Here is a 22489-nt window from a genome sequence, read left to right on the forward strand (position 1 = left end):
TTTTTACACAAATCAGAATTAGTGTTCAAGCTCATTATTACTGATCACAATTATCGGGCTTAAGCATCATCAAATGGATCACAACAACATCAACCCGTTTTTATTAAAACCAAAACTCACAATTGATTGCAGCCCACATAATATTGGAAAATATTCTAACACCACGTTCATTGGCCATGCCAATCATTTTTATGTAATCCTTCTTCTACCGTCTCATAAACCTAGTAATACAAAATCAGCATTATTTAAAGTGAAAGCTCACCTAGAACAGTCATTAAAAGTATATGTGAAAGACTTGCCTTCTCATAATTGGCTACACGAGTTTTAAATTTCACTACTCATTGTAATGGTATGTCTAAAATCTTGTGATTACTTGACTTTGGAAAACAATTATTACTTATTTTAGGTTATTCGTACATATATATAATTACCGGCTTATCAACTTGCTTCACAATTATTCTGTTAATTTCTTGTTGGCATCTTTATGTTTGCTTGTAAGTTTATTGAAAGTAAAACACTCTTTTGCAGTGCATTATCTTAAAATAATAATTAACCTGCATAATGTTACAAACTATATATATATGAGAGAGTTGATTCAATGCCACATGACTCACTTGGTGATGATTTAATCTTAGCCCTTTATTTTGATCCAATGGCTATTATTCATTCTCATAATATACATCCTCACTATATTAACAATTTAACATGCTTTCCCAACAAAACAACTCAATGGACCTGCATTGAGAGTTATAGCAGGCACCATATTAGCTGGAACAGCTTCAAAAGATTGAGCAGGTGTATAATTTGGTGCACTACTTCCATCACCAGATGATACAAAATAAGCACCATTTGAGAATGCATCCTTAGAAGACTTCCAATTCCAACTCTTCGAATTTCCATTTGCTAACCTCTTTGTAATCTGTCATACAACAAGAGTAACCATATCAAACTCAATATCTTAAATGGTTCAATTTTGAAACCAACCATTATATATAATTATTGTATACTATACTGTGTTTGTTTGTTTCTACCTGTTTTGCATCTTTGTCATTTGGTGCTATAAAAAAATTCCCTTCACTTAAAATAGTTGGGTTAGAACTTCCTCCTATAGCATACATTTTCCACCCATCATATTTGTTGTTGGCCACGTGTGCATAACCAACTCTTACCCTGCACATTCATCAGCAAAGTCAATATTTTTATTTATATAATATATTTTCATCTACTATGTGTCGACATGTCAGTATCGTGTTTAGTATTTGTATCGGTGCTTCATAGCAATTTAGTCTCTAAGAGTCTAAGTACATTAGTCTAACCGTGGAATCCTTTCTGTTAGTCCACTAGCAAACCGATTGAAGACTATTGTTACTTTCATAATTTTATCTGCTCTGTAACCATCATTGTGTCCTAGCAACATAACCTGAAAGGACATTTATTAATCAATCATCAATGCATGCATAAATTAATATATAAGAATAAGAATTAATTAAAAGGAGAACGGCTATTGAACTTGTTTAGCAGCTTACTTTGTCATGCTGAGTAAAATAATTGTTAGAAATGGTAATAGCAGTTGAGGCATGAATAATATCAATTAGTCCATCACTGCAACGAGCCAAAAAACAATGATCAATCCAAATATTCGACGAACCAAATATATTAATAGCATCACCATCCGCGCCTTGTCGTTGACCAACATGATCAGGAGTACTTCTAACAAGACCAGGCTTACTTGGTTTACAATCCTGAATCTTAATACCATGTATAATAACATGACTAACACCTTGTATTGTAATACAAGGTCCATTTCCAATCTCAACTTTAACTCCTCTACCATCAATAGTCTTGTAACTATTCATAATAAGTTCATTCTTTAATGCAATAACCATATCCCTTTTGAAAATTATCCAAAGCGGCTCCTTTTGGATTGCGCCATAACGAAGTGTACCTTGTTTTGGATTTTCAGGGTCATCAGAAGGATCTGTAACTATATATATTGCACCATTTTTACCTCCAATTGAATCTTTGCCAAAACCAGTAGCACAATCAGCTAAGGCTTTTCGGTTTGACGCCCAATTTGTTTTCGCGCGCCAACAAGAATCTATCTTGTTGAGGACCGGTGTCTCTTTTGCATAGACATTAACTAAGCTTAAAACAATTGGTAGTAAGAAGCATGAAAGTGAAAGATAATTATGTGAAGTTGAAATGGCCATGTTTGTGAATTGTGATGAAGTTGAAGTAACAATGAGAACAATGTACTCATTTTAATAGGTGAGGAGAAGGTTGGGCACACATATTAGGAGAAAATATAGGGGGCGTTTGTTTCAGAGATTATAAATATATTCCTGGGAATCTTAAGATGGAAATAATAATTCCCATGTTTGTTACAATGGAAATAAAAATTGTTCCTGGGAAATAATTATACCCGGGAAATCATTTTTGTCTATGGTTCCTTGCTTTCTAATCCCCCCTAATTGAGGTGGGAAACTTTTATTCCCAAGTAATTTGAGCGGTTAGTGTAAAAATAGTGGGTACCCCCACTAACTTACACATGATATCACCTTTTAAAAAAATATAACTGTCAAAATATATATTAAAAATAAAATATATTAATTATTTTTAAGAATGTAAAATAAAGATTCCTGGTAACTAACAATTCTACCCAAACACCTTTTAAGGAAATTTATTCCTGGGATAGATATTCCTAGGAAACTTATTCCTGGATTTAACTTTTTATACCGTGAAACAAACGCCAGGGATGTCTTTTGATGATAAATAAATTTCAGTGTCAAATTAGGGTATGTAAATCTCCTATAATAAAACTATAATAAAAGTTTTATCTCATATCCCTATAATTTTATAATAAAAAATATCCCTATAATTTTTCTTAACAGTTTTTTTTAGTTTAGTTAAACTAAAAACGTGGATGCACGAGCTTGGCTTGGTTAACATAGTATATAATTTGATTAATTTCTTAAAACTTAGATACAAAAGTTATACATTAGTTTTACAAATGATGTGTTAGATTTAGAATAAAATGATGATGTACTATTGTACTCCTAATAGACATGGGAATTTGATTAATTAGTATCTACTACTAATATATTAAAATCGATTACTATACCAAAGTTACTATAATTTATTCTTATTATTTTTAATCATGTTTCAAGTTTTATACCCTTCATTGTAATTTCACATAAAAAAGATATATACAATGAATATAAGATAAACACAAAATAAAAATGATATGCTTAAAAATAGAAACAAAACAAATAATAGATTGGAACAAAACAAAACAATCTATACTCATAAGAATAGCAACAAAACAGATTAATACGATCAACTCAATAATCTATTATAAGAAAAAAGAGAATAAAATAGTCAATAAAATAAATTATAGAAAAAATAAGATAAATATACATAAAATTACGAATATAGAAATAAAAACATAAACAATATTTTTCATTTAAAAAAATATACTATTAATAATAATAATAATAAAATAATAATACAATAAATTTAATTATTATCAAATTTACTAAATTATCTTAAATATTCTTAATCAAATTTCTAATTCTTTGTTAAAAAACTAGCATGTCAGACAAGTGCGTCCCGTGCCTAACTGTATCTAACTTATGTCCCAAAAAAAAAGACATGTCTTATATTATGGTGATTTTTTAATAAAAGATTTTTGCAGCTAAAAAACAAAAAAGATGTGTCTTATGTTATGGTGAGTTTGTTAATAAAAGTTTTTTGTTGCTACTAAAAAAAATCAAGGGTATTGTTGATATTATGAAAAATCGACACCAAAACTTTTGTATCCTCTTTATATACAGCTAACAAAATTAAAATACCGTCGTTCGCTGGCTATGTCGCGAGTGTGAAAAATTGAAAAATCACGGTTCGCATTTTATGATGCGAACTGGTTCACAAAAATAATTTTTTTTATCCCCTTTATGTTATAAGGCAGTAATGCTATGAATTAAATTGTATTAATATTGAGAAATTACATATAATATTTATAATTAATTTATAATTAATATTTGTAATCATCTTAAAAATAGGTATTGGGCCTAACTCAACCCTACAAAACCGGCTTGTAAGGTGAGGATTGTCTCTAGTTTATAAACACTTAGTTAGGCCATTTCTCAACCGATGTGGGACTTCTTAACACACACCCTCGCGTCCAGCGCTATTGGGCTTGGTACGCGGATATAAATGGTAGGTGGCCCAATATCGGGTGGCCCAACGAATCTTGGAGAGGCTCTGATACCATCTTAGAAATGAGTATTGGACTTAACTCAATCTTACAAAACGGGCTTGTAAGGTGAGGATTGCCTCTAGTTTATAAACACTTAGTTAGACCATCTCTCAACCGATGTGAGACTTCTTAACAAATTATATCTCTAATTATATATGTATCTTTTTCATTCATAGAAAATTCAATACCTTCCTAATCTATTTTAAGTAAATCATTGATGTATAGAAATTACACGATTTTTTTTTTCTTCCGTTTCTTTCTCTCCCCACTAATCATGTCAATCTCAGTAAAACTGATGCACCAAATAAGAAGGTAAATTATACACATAAAGACAAATATAAATTCACATTAAATAGCAAACTGTAGTTTAGTTCGCATTCTAGGTAATGAATTCTGTTTTAGTTCGCATATAAGTATTGTTCCACTTCAATTGATCAATAAACGGAATAATAATTTCAAATTAATTATAATTAGCAAATTAACGGGTACCAATCATTACAGAACAAAGTTGACCATCACAATTCTTCCTCTAAATTTGATTTATTATATCTGGAATAATAATTTCACATTAATTACAATTATCACTACAATGAAATATAGAAACAAATTGATAGGATACAATTATCACTGTTGCTTATAAAAATTAATAGTAGCGTGCGATTTAAAAGGAAATAATATTTCAAGGAAACCATATTAATATAGTCAATGTATTAAAGGCAATGATCAATGTATTGTCTATTTTTATTCTACTGTTCCTATTTTTTTATCAAATTAAAAACAATTTCTTTTTAATATAGTCAATGCATTACGGAAATATTTATCACACAATAGAAAAACGACATTGTTTTTAATTTTTTTTCATAATTTTTACATAACTTATATTTTTATTTATATATTAATACGGATGTGTCTATCTTTTATTGCAACTTAATATGGAGTATATTTTTACTCATATATTAATTAATACAAAATCTATCTTTTTGTTTTTTTGGTAGCTTTTATCGAATCTATTTTTTTACTCATACAAGGATTATTTTTTATTTAAACGAGAACCTATATTTCTATTATACATTAATACGAGATCTATTTTATTTTTGTAATTTATATTGTAGTTTATATTTCTACACATATTAATACGAGATTTTTTTTTTTATTTCTACGAGACCTATGTTTTTACTCATACATCAATACGGATGTCTATTTTTTTTTATTAAAAATGTCTGCGAACATATATTTCTTTTTTTTTTTTTTTAGTTTTTCACTACCAGTTTAATCTGGTTTGGGGATTTCTACTCATACATCAATACGGATGTCTATTTTTTTATTAAAAATGTCTGCGAACATGTATTTCTTTTTTTTTTTTTTTACCACCAGTTTAATTTGTCTCGGGGATCAGTTCTGACATCAAGTGGTCTCACCCCCCCGATCGCAGTTGCGGGGATCGAACCGTGATCCTCCCTACCAAGTTCGGTGCCAATCACCACTGAATCAACTAACGATTGGTTGCGAACATATATTTCTACTTACATATTAATACAAAAAACTATTTTATTTTATTTGTTTGTAATTTCTATGATAACTTATATTTCGATTAATATATGTTAATTCTTGCTAATTCTAGGGAGAAGCTCTGGCTGTGGTTAAATGCATAGCAGCTATATCCTAATTTAATTGCGGTTCTTCGGTTGTATCCCTTCTTTACTTGTCCGGTTCGTTCGAGGTTGTTGGTCTCAATTGTTATTTTTCACCTTGTAATTAAGTTCTGCTTCTATAACACCTTTTATGTGCTAGCTTCTCCTTTCTGCTGCTTCTATCAGTATAGTACTACTTGCTAGGGGCCTGTATTACCTTAAATCATTTTGAGTATCTTCCATTGATTAAGCTTTGGTGTTTTTTGTTTGTTGATAGTTTATAATCATTACCTAAATCCATCACTGGATAGACTATTATTCCTGTACTCTATTGTTTTGGCGCTCTTTATAAGTATAGCGTAAACTTCAACTCTCAAGCTATTTTTATTGGTTGAGTATAGGTTTTTCAAATTTTAATATCTAGTTGTATAAAAATTGAAAGCGAATATTTAGAAAATACTTATAGCCAGTCACCAACGACAGAATAAGTTTGACATTAAATATTACCAAAAAAATGAAAAGAAAAAGGATACTGCTACTGCTTCAAATGTACGTTTGTGATTGGATAAGAATGTTTGTATATAGGCACGTTTTTTGTATAATAGAATAGGTTTTGACTAGAGTGGTACAGAAAAAGAAAGGAAATGCCTGCTCTCAGACTTTGGTTTGATTCAGAGGTTTGCCTTTTCTTTCTTGTAGATTTTGTTATTTGACTATAATATATGAATTTGTCTTGTAGCAGACTTTGCTATTAATATTAGAAAAATAAAAATTATTGAAAAAATTATAGATTAGATCTCTTCGGGTAGAAATTGTTATTATTTTTTATTGGACTATACATTGGACATGAATTTCTCGGATTTGGATTTCTCCAATTTTTCCTCATGTTTTCTCTCTTTTTACTTAATCCAATGGTTGATATATGAAGGAAGAGAGAATCAACCACTGGATTAAGCAAAATGAAAGAAAACATGAGAGAAAATTGGAGATGAACCAAATTCAAACTTTTCATAGGACATTTTATCAACAAAAAAAATAAAAATTCTCATAGGGCAAATCGTTCAAGAGAATCCGAATTTAATTTCTTGTGAAAATAATTTTAAGTCAAATTTTATTTATCTCGCGGCCGAATAATTATTAGTTAACATATAAAAAAAATTATATTTTGTTAACAATAAAATTTCTATTTCGTAAATATAAAAAGGAAAAAAAAAACCATGGTAAGTCCATTAGAACTTAGAAGCACAGTAAAACATTATTAATCTTGTAAGTTTTTTGACAGATTATTAATCTTGTAACTAAAATTAGCTAATGACGTACTGCATGATACAAATTTTGAATATATACAAGATTTAAATCGTTATTGCCACTGAGGCTGCTATGTTAATTACATATATATAATGAGCACATCCTTATCAATAACCTTTTCTTTTGAGGCAATCCTTATCAATTAAAGTGAGCTAGCGCCAAAATAGCTACTATTACTACTATCCCTGGAAGTAATAATTCAAGCCAAACGATCGACACGCCAAAATAGCTGCTATTAATTAATCTATTGTGATTATTTATTACAATATGCATTCACATTAATCATTCACCTGGTGATGTGATGTGTGTGTGTGTGTACTATAGCTAGTAGTACTTGGTAGTATTAGGCTGGCAGCTTAGCATATTACTTGTCTAATTCGTGTTTCATTTTACACATTCGCTCCAAACCAAGTTTGTACACGGTCAAGTAAAGTAATACAACTAACTCTTTTCAAGTTTATTTTTTGTCTATTATTATAAGGTTATTTTCAAAATTCAACAATTATTAACTCATTTAGGTTGGTTCGGAGTGTCTTTCTCTCAATGTTTCAGATTTGATTCATTCTAGTACTAATTTCAGTGGACTCCAAACAAAACAAAAAAAGACTCTGGCTTTAAATAGAACCCTACAAGTAGACGGTGAAATTGATTCCCCTCGGATTAGTCGGTTCTTGAGCCGGATATCAAGTTTTCTTTTCTAAAAAAAATAAAAAAATAATTAAAAATTTCTTTACAAAAGTATCAATATTCATATTTAAAGAATCAAGCATACCCCCATAAAAAAAAATCAATGAAAAACAAGTTCAAATATTTTTCTTTTTTTACATAATTTAGTGGGTAGACTCTCTTAAATTTAGAAGTTCGAATTTCAATCTTTTCAATAATAATATTTTTAGTAGATACAACAATTAATCATTTCGATCGCAGTTGCGGAGATCAAACAATAATATTTCCTATCAAATTCAGCATCAGATACCACTTAATCAAATAACGACGTGAAGAAGTATTTTTGTTTGATGAAGGAGTAATAATTTATGGTCAAGAAATTGAAATTAGGCCGACATTCACACGTCCCTTTACGGCGGCCATGCACACGAACAATTATTATTGAACTAATCACATATTAATTAATTAAATAAATAATCCAATTCAAATGAATTGATTAACCAAGTTAATGAATCTCTTACACATGACATGACTGGACCCTCCTACCCTATAAATACATTATTAAAGCAGCTCCCACTTTCAATTCAAACTAAACTTCTTTCTCATTAACAAAACTTTGATTCACATAATCATCTAATTAAAATGGGAAACTGTTGCACATCATCATCATCATCATCAATGGAGTGGGGTGGAGAGGATTGGGAATCATTGAGGTCATCGTCGCCATCAACGAAGCCAAAAAATTCATCGTCGTCATCAAGAAGTAAGGTGTTTGATGAATCTGCTCATGTTCGAAAAGAGGAGAATAATAATCTTTTAGGAAAGCTTAGAGATTCTTCTGATGCAAATGGAAAAGTGACACTAAAAATTTCAAAGAGTGAATTGGCTGAATTATTGGGAGCAATACAACAAAATAATAATAACAATGATCAACAACAGCCACATAAGCAGAAGAAAGAATTAGCTTCAGCAGAAGAAGTTCTGTTTCGGTTAATGAAAACAAGAGATCATCAAATTATTAGTAGTCACTGGAAACCTGTATTAGACACTATTCCTGAATGTTAATTACTAAGGTTAATTAATTAGTTGTTTAGTTGATGAGAATGATAATTAAGTACTAGTATTGGTGCTAGCTAGCTAGCTGAAGGATTGATTGAACATATATTATTTTTCCTATAGTAATTGATTAGATATATGTATTATGCAGAGGTTTGGGATCATGTAATTGTATATGATTTTTTCTATTATAAAACAGATCAAGTTCATCCAAATAATTTTTTTTTTATTCAAAATATCCGCAGCATTTTATTGTTTCACACAGATTAAAAAAATAAGTGAAAGTAAAAAAATTATCAAAAGTTTGATTTTCACATTCAACAAAACTAACAATAATAATACTAACGAAAATGCTAAACGGTGTAACAATAAGGGTGCGTTTGATTTGCTAAAAAACAGGGGACTGGACAGGACAACTTTTGTTGTACTCTGTTTGATTTAAAATTTGTTATGGGACTGGACAAATTAGATAGCAAGGGACAGGACAAAAACAAGATTTTTTGTCCCTCACTAAACCACGGGACAACTTTTTGTCCACAGTACAAATATAAAAAATACGAAAATATCCATTTTATTTTCGAATATAAAAATATTATCGTCCTATATCTTTCCGGTACAGGTTTGTCCTGTCCTGTATTATCTTGTTCTGTCCTGTACTGTTCTGTCCAGTCCTTGCTGTTTTACGAATCAAACGCACCCTAAACATCACGAATATTTGTGAACGATTATTTACCCAGCCTAATTTTTCCCATATATATGGAAGTAGTGTTTAATGGAGGATTTTGAACCCAAAACTTTCATCTTAGTGTTAGTTATTCCCTGAACGAAAGGTCGTAAAATATAACATTGTTCTATTGAAAATTTAAAATAACACTTGTTTAAAAAAATAAATTAAAATGTGATGGTTGTTATAGAATAAAGATAGTAATACTAAGGGCTTGTTTGGATTAGTTTATTTTTAAACTTATCCGAAATAATTTATGTAAATAAATAAGTTTTTATGCAATGTTATAAGTTTTTCAAGATGTTTTATGATAAAAACAACTTATAACGATACAATTTTTCTTGATGAAAACTTATAAATTAACATAAAACTTTATTTATTTGTATAAGTTATTTTCATAAACTCAAAAATGAGCCGAATCCAAATAGACCCTAATTAATTACTTCTACCTTCAAATCAAATATGTTTCGTGTAGTCTACACCTATTCATGAACCATGACTACAACATACAGACATTTCCAGAAGCCTTATTTTCCATTATTGTTAATTCAATATTTATTTTTATTTTTTTTTTGGTCAATTATTTATTTATTTATATCTTATAAAAGTATATATGGATTACTAAGTATACATTATTTAATGATTTATTTGGTTCTCCCTCAAAGGAGAGGACACAATATTCATTTTTTATATTTTTTTTTAATTGCCACGTACTCTTATTAGGTTGAATGTGGTCATGTAGAAATGCAAGAATGAGAAGGTGGCATTAAAAATTAATAATTTCATATTCTTTTCTTCTCAAATTTTCTATCACTGAGCAAAGCTTGTCAAAATAGGTAGGCAGATTAAAAATCTCAAATTTATTTTCTTGACGAAAATAGATTAATCCCCCCAAAAATGACAAGTTTGTTTGACAGGGCTTATACACACCTTCAAAAAAATGCTTTTTTCCACACTAATGTCATAGTCACAGACCTTTATACAAACCTCAAACCAATCTTACTCTATTGCAAGTTGCAACAAATAAGACCAACCAGCAACAAACTAGACTATACTTTCTTGTTCATAATAAATATGTCTATACATATAATCCATGAAAAGAGTTGAAAAACTTTTTTTTTCACCAGCAGTATCCGGCCCACTGGACTGCCTAATCTGATTTGGGGGTCATTCTGACATAAAGTGGTTTGGTTTCAGTGCCCTCCCGATCGCAGTTGCGGAGGATCAAACCGTGATCCTCCCTATGAAGTCCAGCGTCAATCACCACTTGGATTTCACCATGCAATATGCAAAGAGATGTATAAGCAAGCATATATGCCACAGTTTTGAGGATCGCTCTTTTCCGTGAAGTCGCATCCTTCAGATGAAAGCTTGGAGCCAGCAGGATCAGATTGACCAATCTGTTCAGATTGCATGAGTTCAATTTTAAGTGTCTCCTTCTACATTGAATCTTCAAACATGTATGAGAACAATGGTGACTATGTTGATATAGAAGTTTTTCTATTTTTCCTTCAACTCTTTTACCGTATATTTATTTGTATATCATTTTAAGTTCATAATCTCATGTGTTGTTTTTTTTTTTCCTCTCAGTTGCAATGGTGCTCAATTCTAAAGCCACACATCTACCATGAATTTCATATTAGAGCTGCGAACATACCGTTTGGAGTTTGATGTTAATAGTGTTAAGTATCCAACGCCATTAAAATTGGATATATGGAAAGGAACATACCATTCTTTGAAAGAAAACTTTGATACATCCACATGATCCATTCAAGAATGGAAAGCTACTCCTCTCTATATTATCAATGAATACTGCGGTAGAGTCTAGTATAAAAAATAACTAGACTAATTAACTATTTACAACACCAACATTTAGCCAAGGTGGAGCGACATAAGAACTAGAACTAGAACTAGAATATGATGGCTCTCATAATCTCATGCCTTCACCATCACTCCAACAATTGTCCTACTGCTTCCTTGAGTTTCCTACCTAATGCAAATGCCAGGGGAGGAGGAACAGCATTGCCAATCTGCCTATGCTTGTGTATGATGTTCCCATAAAATTGATAGCAATCTGGGAAACCCTGCATTTATATATTTAATTTATAAATGGTATCAAATCATATGCTGTTCACCTATTACAGTTTTCAAACTAATAACATAAATCAAAATCTTTTTCCTATCCACATATTTGGATAGCATGATTAGAATTCTTCATAATGAATTGAAAATAAAATCAATTCACACTACAAATAATGAATTCAACAGCCATGTCCTCAGTCTGGAAAAAATGAAATTTCACATACATCTAAAGATATCTTACTATTATGTCATGTTGTAATATGATTTTCTAATTTCTAATTTACCTAGAAATTATCTCCTTTGAAAGTGCATCAAAATTAATTTCTCTTAAATAAAACCATAGTAAATTCCCACTCTTTTAGGTTTCATTTCTTATCATAGCATTTAGGGTGACAAGTTACTTTAGTAATAGACTTACTTGTGATCGGGCACATTCACGAACTGTGAGAATTCGATCTTGGTCTGGATGGAAGCACATCCCAACCTTCCCCATAGGTTGAGGGTCAGTAATGGAAGTTGGGAAATTCCCTTGCCAATCCAGCCTACCAAAGAGACCCTTCCATTGATTATGCCTTTTAGCTGTGTTTGGCAAGCACCATGGTATCAAATCAACCAGTTGTCCATTAGACAATTTTATCTGCATTGTACATTAGAAAACACTCGTTAGATTAGCCACACAAATTAATGTCATGCTAAAATTCACAAAGATTTAAATTTACCTTTTCATCAGGAAGATCACGCCAATCACAACCTGGTTTCTTTGGAATTTTCTGGCAACGAATCAAGTTCAGCTCATTCATTTCCTTTGATATGTGATCGGTCAGCACAGCCATATTGCCTCTAATCTTCTTTTGAAACCAGGAAACAGGATCGCTTTGATACTGCAAGCATATAAAGAGAACGAGTAAGAGTTTGACCTTGTACCACAAAGGAAAAAATTCAAATTCTCAATGAGACAGTTGTGAAATGGGTATTAATGTCATTTTAATCAAGAATAATTTCCCCTTGTCAAAAAAAAAAATAAAAAATAATTTCCCCAATTTCCAACTATTTTTATAAAAAAAGTGAGTACTAGTGAGTAGATGTAACTCAAATTATTTCAAGGGTTGACACAGATAACATTTATCTTTCCTATTTCACATACCTCCATGTTTGTCCTAGAGGCTCCATTGCCGACAGCTGGGAGTTCACCAATGGTATCTCTAACCGTTATTGCACGTAACGGGGCACCATTTGCAGTACTGCGAACGGCAGCATAATGGACATTCTCAGACAATTTGATTTTCAATTCAGGGGCAGAAAAGACATGCATTGGTTCTGGCCACTCAGGAAGCACATCTTCTGGAGAAGCAGCCCATATGAATGCCCTTTTTCGTGACTGTGAAACGCCAAAAGCTCCAGCCTCAAGGATACCAAACCTCACCTTTTGGACAAGAAAACCCACATTCATTAGTTCTCAATATTCTATTCAACTCCATAGTGAAATAAGTTATGAAAACTTACCTGATAACCCATTTCAAGAAGTGAAGCCAAAGTTAAACGGAAAGTCTGTCCTTTATTAAAAGACACAAAATTCCTCACATTCTCCAACAGGAAATACCTTGGCCGGAAATAATCAGCAAAGGATAAGAATGCTAATATCATCTCGCACTGGACTTTACTCCAAGTGCTTGTGTTAAATCGATTCATTCCTGAGAAACCCTGCAAAAACAAATTATTCAATAATCACCAAACTATTTGTTAACAGTCCTACATTGGATGAAATATGAACTGAAAATGAGTTTATAACAGGTAGGATCCATCATCTTTTTTAGAAACTGGTTTTGTAGGATTGAGTTAAGCTCAACCCAAATTCTAATATAGTATCAGATTTCTAATCCTAGGCATGACTGGGGTGTGCCAAGAATCTCACATAGGTTGACATATAGCTTGAAAATGAGTTTTATGTGGGAGACATCACTCGGCTTACAAACCAAATATTATTGTCAGCAAGTCAAAAAAGACAAGAGCTACACAAACCTGGCATGGAGGACCCCCATTAATGAAATCAACTTGCCCCGGCAAGGGTAAATTACTCAAATCCTTCTCATCAAGTTTAGAGGCCAACTCTGCAGCCTCAGTCGTTGAGACACAGTCTTCTATGTCCCCGCATTTCTCCATTATAGCCCTGCATTACAATCATTTATGAGTCACTTAATTGTGTTCCATTAAATTCAACCTTTAGGCCTAACCAAGATATTTTTTGGGATCACCTACCTTAGAATAACATTGCAATTGTCTATAAATACCAGCGCTTCAGGATGGTTAGCTTTAAATGCATTCCCAGCTGGATCTTCATACTCAATAGCCCATTTAGTTGATGAAACACCTGAAGAATAATATCTTGTGTTATTGTTTAGGAGAACTTATAGAAACAACTTATGATATGTCCATAAGTTGTTTTCAGCTTTATTTTCATCAGCTTTCCAGTATAACTTATGAAAATAGTTTGACTTTATTTATCTTTTATTGAAGAAATACTAATATATAAGCATTTGTGCTATAAGCGATTAATTAAGTTGTATATACAAACAACGCCATAGCATAAAAAAATGTGTTTCTTTCTAAAATAAGTATAGTTAAGATTACCAGACTGGTGCAGCCCCTCTGATAAGCCACCGCATCCTGCAAATATGTCCAAGGTTGCTAACCGTTTCTCATTTGGTGTTTTTCTTTCAAGATCAGGCTCTGAAATGCTATCTCCTTTACATTTTCCCTTTTTCTTTCTAGCTGCAGCATCAGCTGTATGTCCACTAGAATATTTGACTTTAATATGAGCTGGCAACTGTCAAGCAAATGAAAAATAAATTAGTTAATCGATAAAAATCGCATGTCATCCTTATAAGTGCATCAGAATATTGATTTGATATCCCTAAAAATAATAGTTAAAGCAATAATAATAATAATAATAATAATAATAATAATAATAATAATAATATTGATATATTCCTTCCCCATAATTTCAACAATAACAATAGCCTAATTAATAATCAGCTTTAAACTATATTAAAATAAAATAATTGATTGAAGTTCAATTGAAAAAATAACTGATCCTTATACGCAAATACTTTTGCAGATTTGTTTGAGGACAAGCATGCACATTATACAGTTAACAGGGTCAAGAATACACTACCTTCTTGAGGGATCCGGTGGCAGGATCATACAAGTGTTCGCAGAAAAAGACATTATGGAAGATTCCTCCAGGGGCACATCCTTCAGGGACATCAATCTTTTTCCTGACTTCGCATCTACCCTCTATGGATTGTACAGAGATTGTATATGTTTCATCACTATAATAGACCTAAAATCAAAAACCACAATATCTGAGTCAATATAAACATTTACACAGAAAATGTACACAAAATAGAATCATAAATCAGGATTATTATTTATGTTATGTCTACTGTGTGATTATTTATGTTATGTCTACTGTGTGCATTTGTGTGCATGTTGATTCATTTACATAGTTAACGTTCACATAGCTTTTTACCTCTTGTACATCAGAGCAGTATGCCTTCTCACTTGATACATCTTCTGGTCGGAAAAATCTTCTGACTTTGAGCTCTGTAGATTTTATTTCAGCTTGTTTTGTTTCCTTTTTGACAATGATCTCGAGCACTTGGCACACAACATAAGCTTTCAACCCTACATTCCTCCCACTCTTATGAGTCCCCTGATCTATCCTTTCCTCAAATTCAAAAGGACTGACATAAACATAGTCATTGAGAGAATATTCAGTTCCCTCCAATACAAAACTAGACTTGGATGAATTTACTTTGAAAATCTCTTTCTCCTTTTCAGCTTCCTCTAACTTGCAAGAGTGACAGACGCCGGACCCTAGACCCAACTTATCAAATGGAAGGCTGAAGAAAGCGCCTCTTTCAGGCCAGTACAAGCTTTTACAGTAATATTCGATAGGTAGTCCTTTCTTTTTCCTTTCTTCTGCTCTCTCCCTGTCAAGTTTATCCTTGACAATATTCTCCTGTCGATACTGATACCCCCAAGGCCTTTTTCGGATGCTTACAACATTTGTCTGCTTCAACTCCTGAAGTCCCAAATCCATGCACTCATTAGTCAAAAAAACCTCTCTCTTATTGGCAGCGTTGCCAAGAACAGTCTGGCAACCATGCTGCATTATCCTACCATGAAACATTTTTCTCCCTTTCTTTGCTTCAAACATATATTCAATGTAATATATATCAGGAAGTTCATCGGATTCGTCAACTTCCACTGAGACAGACATTCCAACAGAAACAACTTCCCCGTGAATAATTGCCTGCTTATAAACAACTTCCCCAGAACTCGTCTTCCCCTCAGGACCCCCTTCCCATCTAATTTCTCCTTCATCAGAAAATGCTTTAGTTTCTTTGGAAACTGAGCGCGGCTTTTGTGTTCCCTCCAACACTACCATCTCCTCCTCTGCATCCTCATCTTCATTCTCTTCCTGTTCTTGTTCGTCACCTTCATCATCGTCCTTTGCTTCACTAGCAGTTCCTTCTTTCGAATCCTCTGGCAAGTGGTTTGAGTAATACTCTCCCCATATTCTATTTATCAGCTTTGTTGTTGTAGCTTGCATAGCTTTCCTTTTGGATACAACAGGAGCCATTGCTGCCCTAGGATTTAAATTTGTCTCACTCCTTTCCATCACTTTCTTCTTCTTCACTAACCATTTGGTATGGTGCCGTTCTTCCATTTTTTTTGCAAGACCGGTCACAAAAGCAGACTTCCTGATCTTGTCATCTGGATATTCTGCAAACAGTTGCAGAATTATCTGTCCATGGACAACAACGTACCTTTCAACAGCCACCGAATCAGAAGAAATGTACGAATTATGGTCTTGCTTATACTCAGAAACCTTTTTTATGACATCTGCAAAGGAAAGTCTCGATACACGGTTTTGCTCCTTTAACAATGTGATAATGCTTATAGCAATCCTTGCAGCTTTTAATATGGTGTTGTACCAAGGAGTGTACTGCTTTGAAGGTTTTCCAAGTCTATACCTGAAAGAAATCAAGTATGGATAAGTTTGACAATATTTGTAAATATGAACAGATATTTCAATAAGATGACAAGGTTCATCCATGACAGTTGACACAACTTTCTTTTTTTTGTACAAAGTTGACACAATTTTCTATCACTTTATCTACAATTAGTTTCTACCGAACAGTTTGATAATACTACTCAAGTAGTTGATGGCGATTTCGTTTCACTCAAACGGCCAATATGTTTAGTTGAACTAACGAAACAAAACAAAAAATACACAATATGTCTGGTTAATAAAGAAATTAAAAGCATAATCACTCAATTGACCAATTGACTCTAAATTAAATATTAAACTAATAAAAATAAATTAAAACTTAACTAAAAAGACTTTAAAAACTACTTTTGACGAGACGTCATCAGTAGTCAAGTCACTCAAGTGAATTATCGAATTTTATTTCATTTCAAATAAGATTGCTGTAAAAGTATAAACATAACAGCCTATAGTTATATTCCTATAAACATTAACATACAGAAATAAAATTATAAATAGCATTTATTTTAGAGAAGAGGTACCATACCAGGCCATATCTGTTCGGATGGATATGAAAACCATAGATGATCCAAATTCAATCATCCATTCCTTTATGGCACTCAGATAAATTGGAATTCCATCGGTGGCCTGTGTTCCAGAAGCACTGGAAGATTGGCCTGCCTCTGTATCGAGATTGAACCCACTTCCATCATCTTCCGTCATTAAGCCTGACCCAAAGATTGTAACATCTATCTCTGAGCAAGGTTTCATAGGAAGAAGTTCCAAAGAAATCAATCTAGAATCAGAGTTGTATAAAGCCCAATTATGCAGCATGCGTCTAGGAAGATCTTCAATGTCATACACGTCATCAATAACAATAAATTCATCTGTTTCTTGAAGAGAATTTTTGTAATAAGCAGGGAGAGGGTAATCATTGGCGATCTCATCTTCATTAATTTTGATATAGAATTTGTTAGATGAAGAGGATGACCTAGAGTTTTTCCTCTGCTTCCGAGATTTCCAATCCTCTTCTTCCTGCAATAGTCGCGCTAACTTCGCATCCTCATCTTCTTCATCTACAGAATCCATCTGATTCTTTTTCTCTTCATCTCCAGTTCCCGAACCAATCCTTAAAGTCGCATTCGATGGCATCACTTGTGCTCTAGCAAAGTTTGCTTGTTTTTTGCTCTCGTCTCTAAGAGCAATCAGAGCAGGAATGTCTTCAAACCCCTTGTCATTTGCCTTCAACTCTAAACCACTGAGCTGCTTATAAATAAACTCGCCCTGAGAAATAATGAACTCCTTTAGAGAGGCAGTTCCAGAAAAGTACTTGTTACCACTCATTGACCGTGCCATGCCAGCAAGTAACTCGTCAAGACTTATTTCAGGGTCTCCACCAGAAGACTTTGCTAGTTTCTTGTATACTTCTATGCAAGCACGTGCCTTTTCAAAGAAATGATCGTAAGATTTTTTATAACTTGCAGCTGCTTTCTGGCAATCATAATCAGCAATATCAGTGGAAATCCATACCACTGGAGAACCATCTTCATAGCCAGATATATTCCACGACTCAATTCGACCAAAGCCTTCACATCTAACACCTTGCTCTTTTTTCTTGTCTGCACTTCCTTCAAGTGGCAATATAAGTCCAGTGATGAATAAATCGTCGATTTCAAGCATCTCAAGTGGCTGCGCGGCACCAGTTTTATCGTGAAGGATAAAGTCTGTAAGTCTTCTATTTGCACGACCATCATCCTGTCCAGCAGTCATGCCGACAGCTAGAAATTCATCTTCTACAATCTGATCCTGTTTTGTTTCAATAAGAGAAGATTTATCGGATATGGAAAGAGACTCCTCCTTCAAATTTTTGCGTGCAGCACTCACTGTCCGTTTTGGCATTTTACGAGTAGGAGCAGGCTGCTCACCACTCTCTGACAAACCTCGCTTCTTTTGTTTCCCACCAGCCATAACTTCTGCTTTGGTGTTCAAAACAACAGGTTCCTCTATACTATTGTTGTCCTTTACACCTATTTTGAACAATAAGAGAAAGACACAGAAAAAAATGAATATACAAATTTGATGATACAGGGCAACTGAGCAGAGCTTGAGATAGAACATTCACATACAATAAAACAAACAATAAAAAATTCACAAGATATGAGAGCAACGAAATAAACATAAACACATAAGAGAAACTTATGTTTGATTTAAACTTTAAAGGCAGAATAAGTGCCTATAGAAATATCTTTTCTTGGATATTTTTCATGTTGAAAATTAAGATCAATGGTACTAGTAGCAAAAAAAAAAAAAAATCTGTCATTAATTCAAAGGATAAGGGTGCTAAAACCAATTGTAACTCAGTTCAAACATCAAATAGATTTCCAAAATATTTTATTTGTTACCGATTCTGTTTTTGTTCTGTTTCCTTCTTACTTTTAAAAAATTAAAAAGTAAAAAATCTACAAAGAAATGTAAAATTTAACTCGTAGACCGATGTAATAAATAAAGCATGGTCACCATTGCTCATAAATCAAACAAAAATAAGCAAAAGCATTCCACTCGTAGACCGACATAATAAATAAAGCACTTCAATAAAAAATGCAAAACTCAAATTAATACAAAACAAAAATTGACCTATATAATCCACTACAATCAACATGTCCATTTAATGAATTGGAGGTTCACTAGAAAGTATAAACCATTTAAACATAATTGTCAATACATAAAGATCGAATTGTCCCCGAATAAATTAAGTACATGCATTAAGATACGAAAGCTTCTTATTCTACAACGTATGCCTGTGTGCATACACGATCAACCGTTCTGTATGTTGAGTTTACATTTGTGCCAAGCAAAAAGTTCAAAGACATTATGGATTCCAAAGTTTAAAGCAAAAAATTTCTAGTTACAGGCTACCGAAGTTCAAAGCTGCCACGGATTCAAAACCTAAGTGTTGTTCCTGTTAGAATCAGAGATACACAAAAATAGGAAAATAGAAAGACGGCTAGGGTTTCATAGAATACCAATAGCTTAACATTACAAAAAGGTTACTTGAGAAAATATATAATAAAACCTAATGGACTCTAAACTAATAGGCCCAATAACATAGACTATTATTTTATTATCTAACACCTACTCTCAAACTCATGATGCATCAACAAGAAGCATTATGAGTTTGTCAAACAAAATACGAAAATAAAATAAACTACCAAATAAAATAAACTTCTAACATCACCCCTCAAGCTAAAGCTTACTAAGCTTTAAGCTTGTTACAAATTAGCCCTGACAACAAATCAACCCAATTAAGATCACGATCAACTAAGAGCAACCATTTACCATCAAAGAGGGGAGAACTAAATCAAATTAAGCCAACATCCAATCCAATGCAGTCCAAGTTAACCATAAAACCAAATCAATCGAACAAATTCAAACTAAACCAATCATAAGAATCAATAGGGAGAAGTGCAATCAATCAGAAGAAGTGCAATAGGGAGAAGTGCAATGCAATCAGAAGAGAAGTGCAATAGGGGGAGAAGTGCAATGCAATCAGAAAAGAAGTGCAATAGAGGGAGAAGTGCAATGCAATCAGAAGAAGTGCAATAGGGAGAAGTGCAATACAATCAGAAAAGAAGTGCAATAGGGGGAGAAGTGCAATACAATCAGAAGAAGTGCAATAGGGAGAAGTGCAATACAATCAGAAGTGCAATAGGGAGAAGTGCAATACAATCGGAAGAAAAGTGCAATGCAATCAGAGAGAAGTGCAATTGAGGGAGAAGTGCAATACAATCAAAAGAAAGAGAAGTGCAATTGGGGGAGAAGTGCAATGCAATCAGAAGTGCAGTAGGGAGAAGTGCAATGCAATTAGAAGAAGTGCAATAGAGGAGAAGTGCAATGAGACAAAATTATACCAAATAATCCCCAAACTACCATCAAGCCAAACTGCGCCAAAAACAACCACATAATACCAAATCAAATATTCCACTTTCATTCATCTCTTAGCAATTTGAACCACTTTATCATTACTCATTGTTGCTATATTTCTAGTAACTGAGAGAATAAGATGCATAACCAATAGAAAGTGAGAAAGAAAAAAAAAAATCAAAACAATATACCAAATCGGTGCACAAAGGTTTAGCTTCAATTTGCCGTCAATTTCCTCTTCTTTTCAAATGCAAATTATTTTCCATAGTTGCGCTTCAATTTGCAACAAATCACTTCAACTTCTAATTTCAACAAGTTCCACACGTACGGTGGACCAATTCCCAAACTTTTTGGGAATTCAACGGCGGAAGACAAATAATTTAAGGCGGATCGAAATAAGCTCTCGATACCATGTTAGAATCAGAGATACACAAAAATAGGAAAATAGAAAGACGGCTAGGGTTTCATAGAATACCAATAGCTTAACATTACAAAAAGGTTACTTGAGAAAATATATAATAAAACCTAATGGACTCTAAACTAATAGGCCCAATAACATAGACTATTATTTTATTATCTAACAGTTCCGACCTCAAGTCCGCGGCACTGCTTTCTTTCCCAAAGTAAATTTCGGAAAATATCATTCACGAGAACATCGAAATCGGATAATACCTCACGAAAACGGTGCATCCGACTTATATCGGAACACTAAGCAAAAACCACATAAATCCCAAACATCGAAATCTAACACAAAAATGGTATCAACAATAAACCTTTAAACATTATTATGAAATTTCAAAAACGAGATGAACTAAACAAGTTTAATGTACCTGATGAAGAAAAACAAAGCACAAAATTTCAGCTCTTAAGTAAAAAGAACAAGTAAATGATGAAGAATAAAAACCCTAGAAAAGAGGGTATATATGAATCGGAAGAATTGATGAATAAAAATCCTAGATGGAAATGGAAAGAGTGTTCTTTGAAAATGAAGGATTCGGCGGGCACTGAAAATTTTGGGAATAGGGTTTTTTCGCGCCCATTGATTTTACACTACCACCTTTTTCTTTCTTTCTTTTTTTACAGTGAAAAAACAAAATGATATATATAGTCATATATAGAGAGATATAGTAAATAAAGTTCAACAGATCAGAATCATGTTTTCCGTCACGTCATCCCACTTAACCCCACTTTCTTTATATGATAAGGAAGGTCGGAGCATTCTTATTGGTTGAATGTGTAAAGTTTTTTACTTTGTCTACTTATGTCTATTAAACTAAAAAAAAAAAGTGAAATTTACATCCCAATGTGGTGGTGAGGGTGACCGACTATATTATGTTAGAAAATTCCTGTGGCAAATTTTTTTTAAAGATTAATTGAATATTTTTCATAAGCAAAAGTTAGAGATCGAACATTTGATCCCTATATGATCGCTTTGACCAATTTATTATTGAATTTTTTTAGTCATATTATATTATTACTTCTACTTTTAAATTGTTGGATTGTCCCTCCTATTTGGAGTGGCCCAGATGAATGTGTGTATGATTTGTTATTAGTATCCAACAAAGAGAAATAAAGTTAATATTGTACGAGAAACAAAAAAAAAAAAAAAAAGAGATGAGTGAAAGTTACGACAAACAACATCAATTCCCGCAACCAATTTTTTAGCTCTGACCAGTCCCACAAAATCGAATTTTTCTCACAATTCAACCATTGGATCGTCCGGAAACTTTAACTCAGTGCTCGTCACTCATACTCATTGGAGTTCATTTTGAACAATTGAGATAAGATTT

At 32.7% G+C, this 22489-nt stretch overlaps 3 protein-coding genes across 3 annotated transcripts; 1 reads left to right on the plus strand and 2 right to left on the minus strand.

Moving 5' to 3' along the window:
* Positions 1-606: 606 nt before the first annotated feature.
* Positions 607-2210, minus strand: LOC123904641 (putative pectate lyase 2). The gene is made up of 4 exons (XM_045954277.1): positions 1527-2210; positions 1317-1420; positions 1032-1170; positions 607-919 (listed from the first exon to the last, which is right to left on the minus strand). The coding sequence occupies exons 1-4, from the start codon at positions 2208-2210 to the stop codon at positions 701-703; spliced, it is 1146 nt and encodes a 381-aa protein (XP_045810233.1). The 3' UTR covers positions 607-700.
* A 6224-nt stretch (positions 2211-8434) lies between these two features.
* LOC123909164 lies at positions 8435-9128 on the plus strand. The gene has a single exon (XM_045959941.1). It carries the CDS (start codon positions 8506-8508, stop codon positions 8926-8928), a length of 423 nt encoding a protein of 140 aa, XP_045815897.1. The 5' UTR covers positions 8435-8505; the 3' UTR covers positions 8929-9128.
* A 2464-nt stretch (positions 9129-11592) lies between these two features.
* LOC123908492 (DNA (cytosine-5)-methyltransferase 1-like) lies at positions 11593-21783 on the minus strand. Its single transcript, XM_045959146.1, has 12 exons — positions 21530-21783; positions 17326-18805; positions 15255-16764; positions 14898-15065; positions 14354-14549; positions 13982-14093; positions 13745-13892; positions 13229-13426; positions 12870-13148; positions 12445-12606; positions 12144-12362; positions 11593-11727 (listed from the first exon to the last, which is right to left on the minus strand). Exons 2-12 carry the CDS (start codon positions 18744-18746, stop codon positions 11593-11595), a joined length of 4548 nt encoding a protein of 1515 aa, XP_045815102.1. The 5' UTR covers positions 18747-18805; positions 21530-21783.
* Positions 21784-22489: the final 706 nt, after the last annotated feature.

This window comes from Trifolium pratense, linkage group LG2 (assembly GCF_020283565.1).
Source record: "Trifolium pratense cultivar HEN17-A07 linkage group LG2, ARS_RC_1.1, whole genome shotgun sequence".
NCBI classification, from domain to species: domain Eukaryota; kingdom Viridiplantae; phylum Streptophyta; class Magnoliopsida; order Fabales; family Fabaceae; genus Trifolium; species Trifolium pratense.

Excerpts from the sequence above, each read along its gene's own strand:
- LOC123909164 (XM_045959941.1), top strand. The coding sequence starts at position 8,506 with ATGGGAAACTGTTGCACATCATCATCATCATCATCAATGGAGTGGGGT.
- LOC123904641 (XM_045954277.1), bottom strand. The coding sequence starts at position 2,210 with ATGGCCATTTCAACTTCACATAATTATCTTTCACTTTCATGCTTCTTA. Across the intron at positions 1,421-1,526 it reads ATTTTACTCAGCATGACAAA|GTTATGTTGCTAGGACACAA; the intron begins GTAAGCTGCTAA and ends ATGTCCTTTCAG. Across the intron at positions 920-1,031 it reads ATGACAAAGATGCAAAACAG|ATTACAAAGAGGTTAGCAAA; the intron begins GTAGAAACAAAC and ends GTTGTATGACAG.
- LOC123908492 (XM_045959146.1), bottom strand. The coding sequence starts at position 18,746 with ATGGCTGGTGGGAAACAAAAGAAGCGAGGTTTGTCAGAGAGTGGTGAG. Across the intron at positions 12,363-12,444 it reads GTGATCTTCCTGATGAAAAG|ATAAAATTGTCTAATGGACA; the intron begins GTAAATTTAAAT and ends TGTACAATGCAG. Across the intron at positions 11,728-12,143 it reads GTGAATGTGCCCGATCACAA|GGTTTCCCAGATTGCTATCA; the intron begins GTAAGTCTATTA and ends ATATAAATGCAG.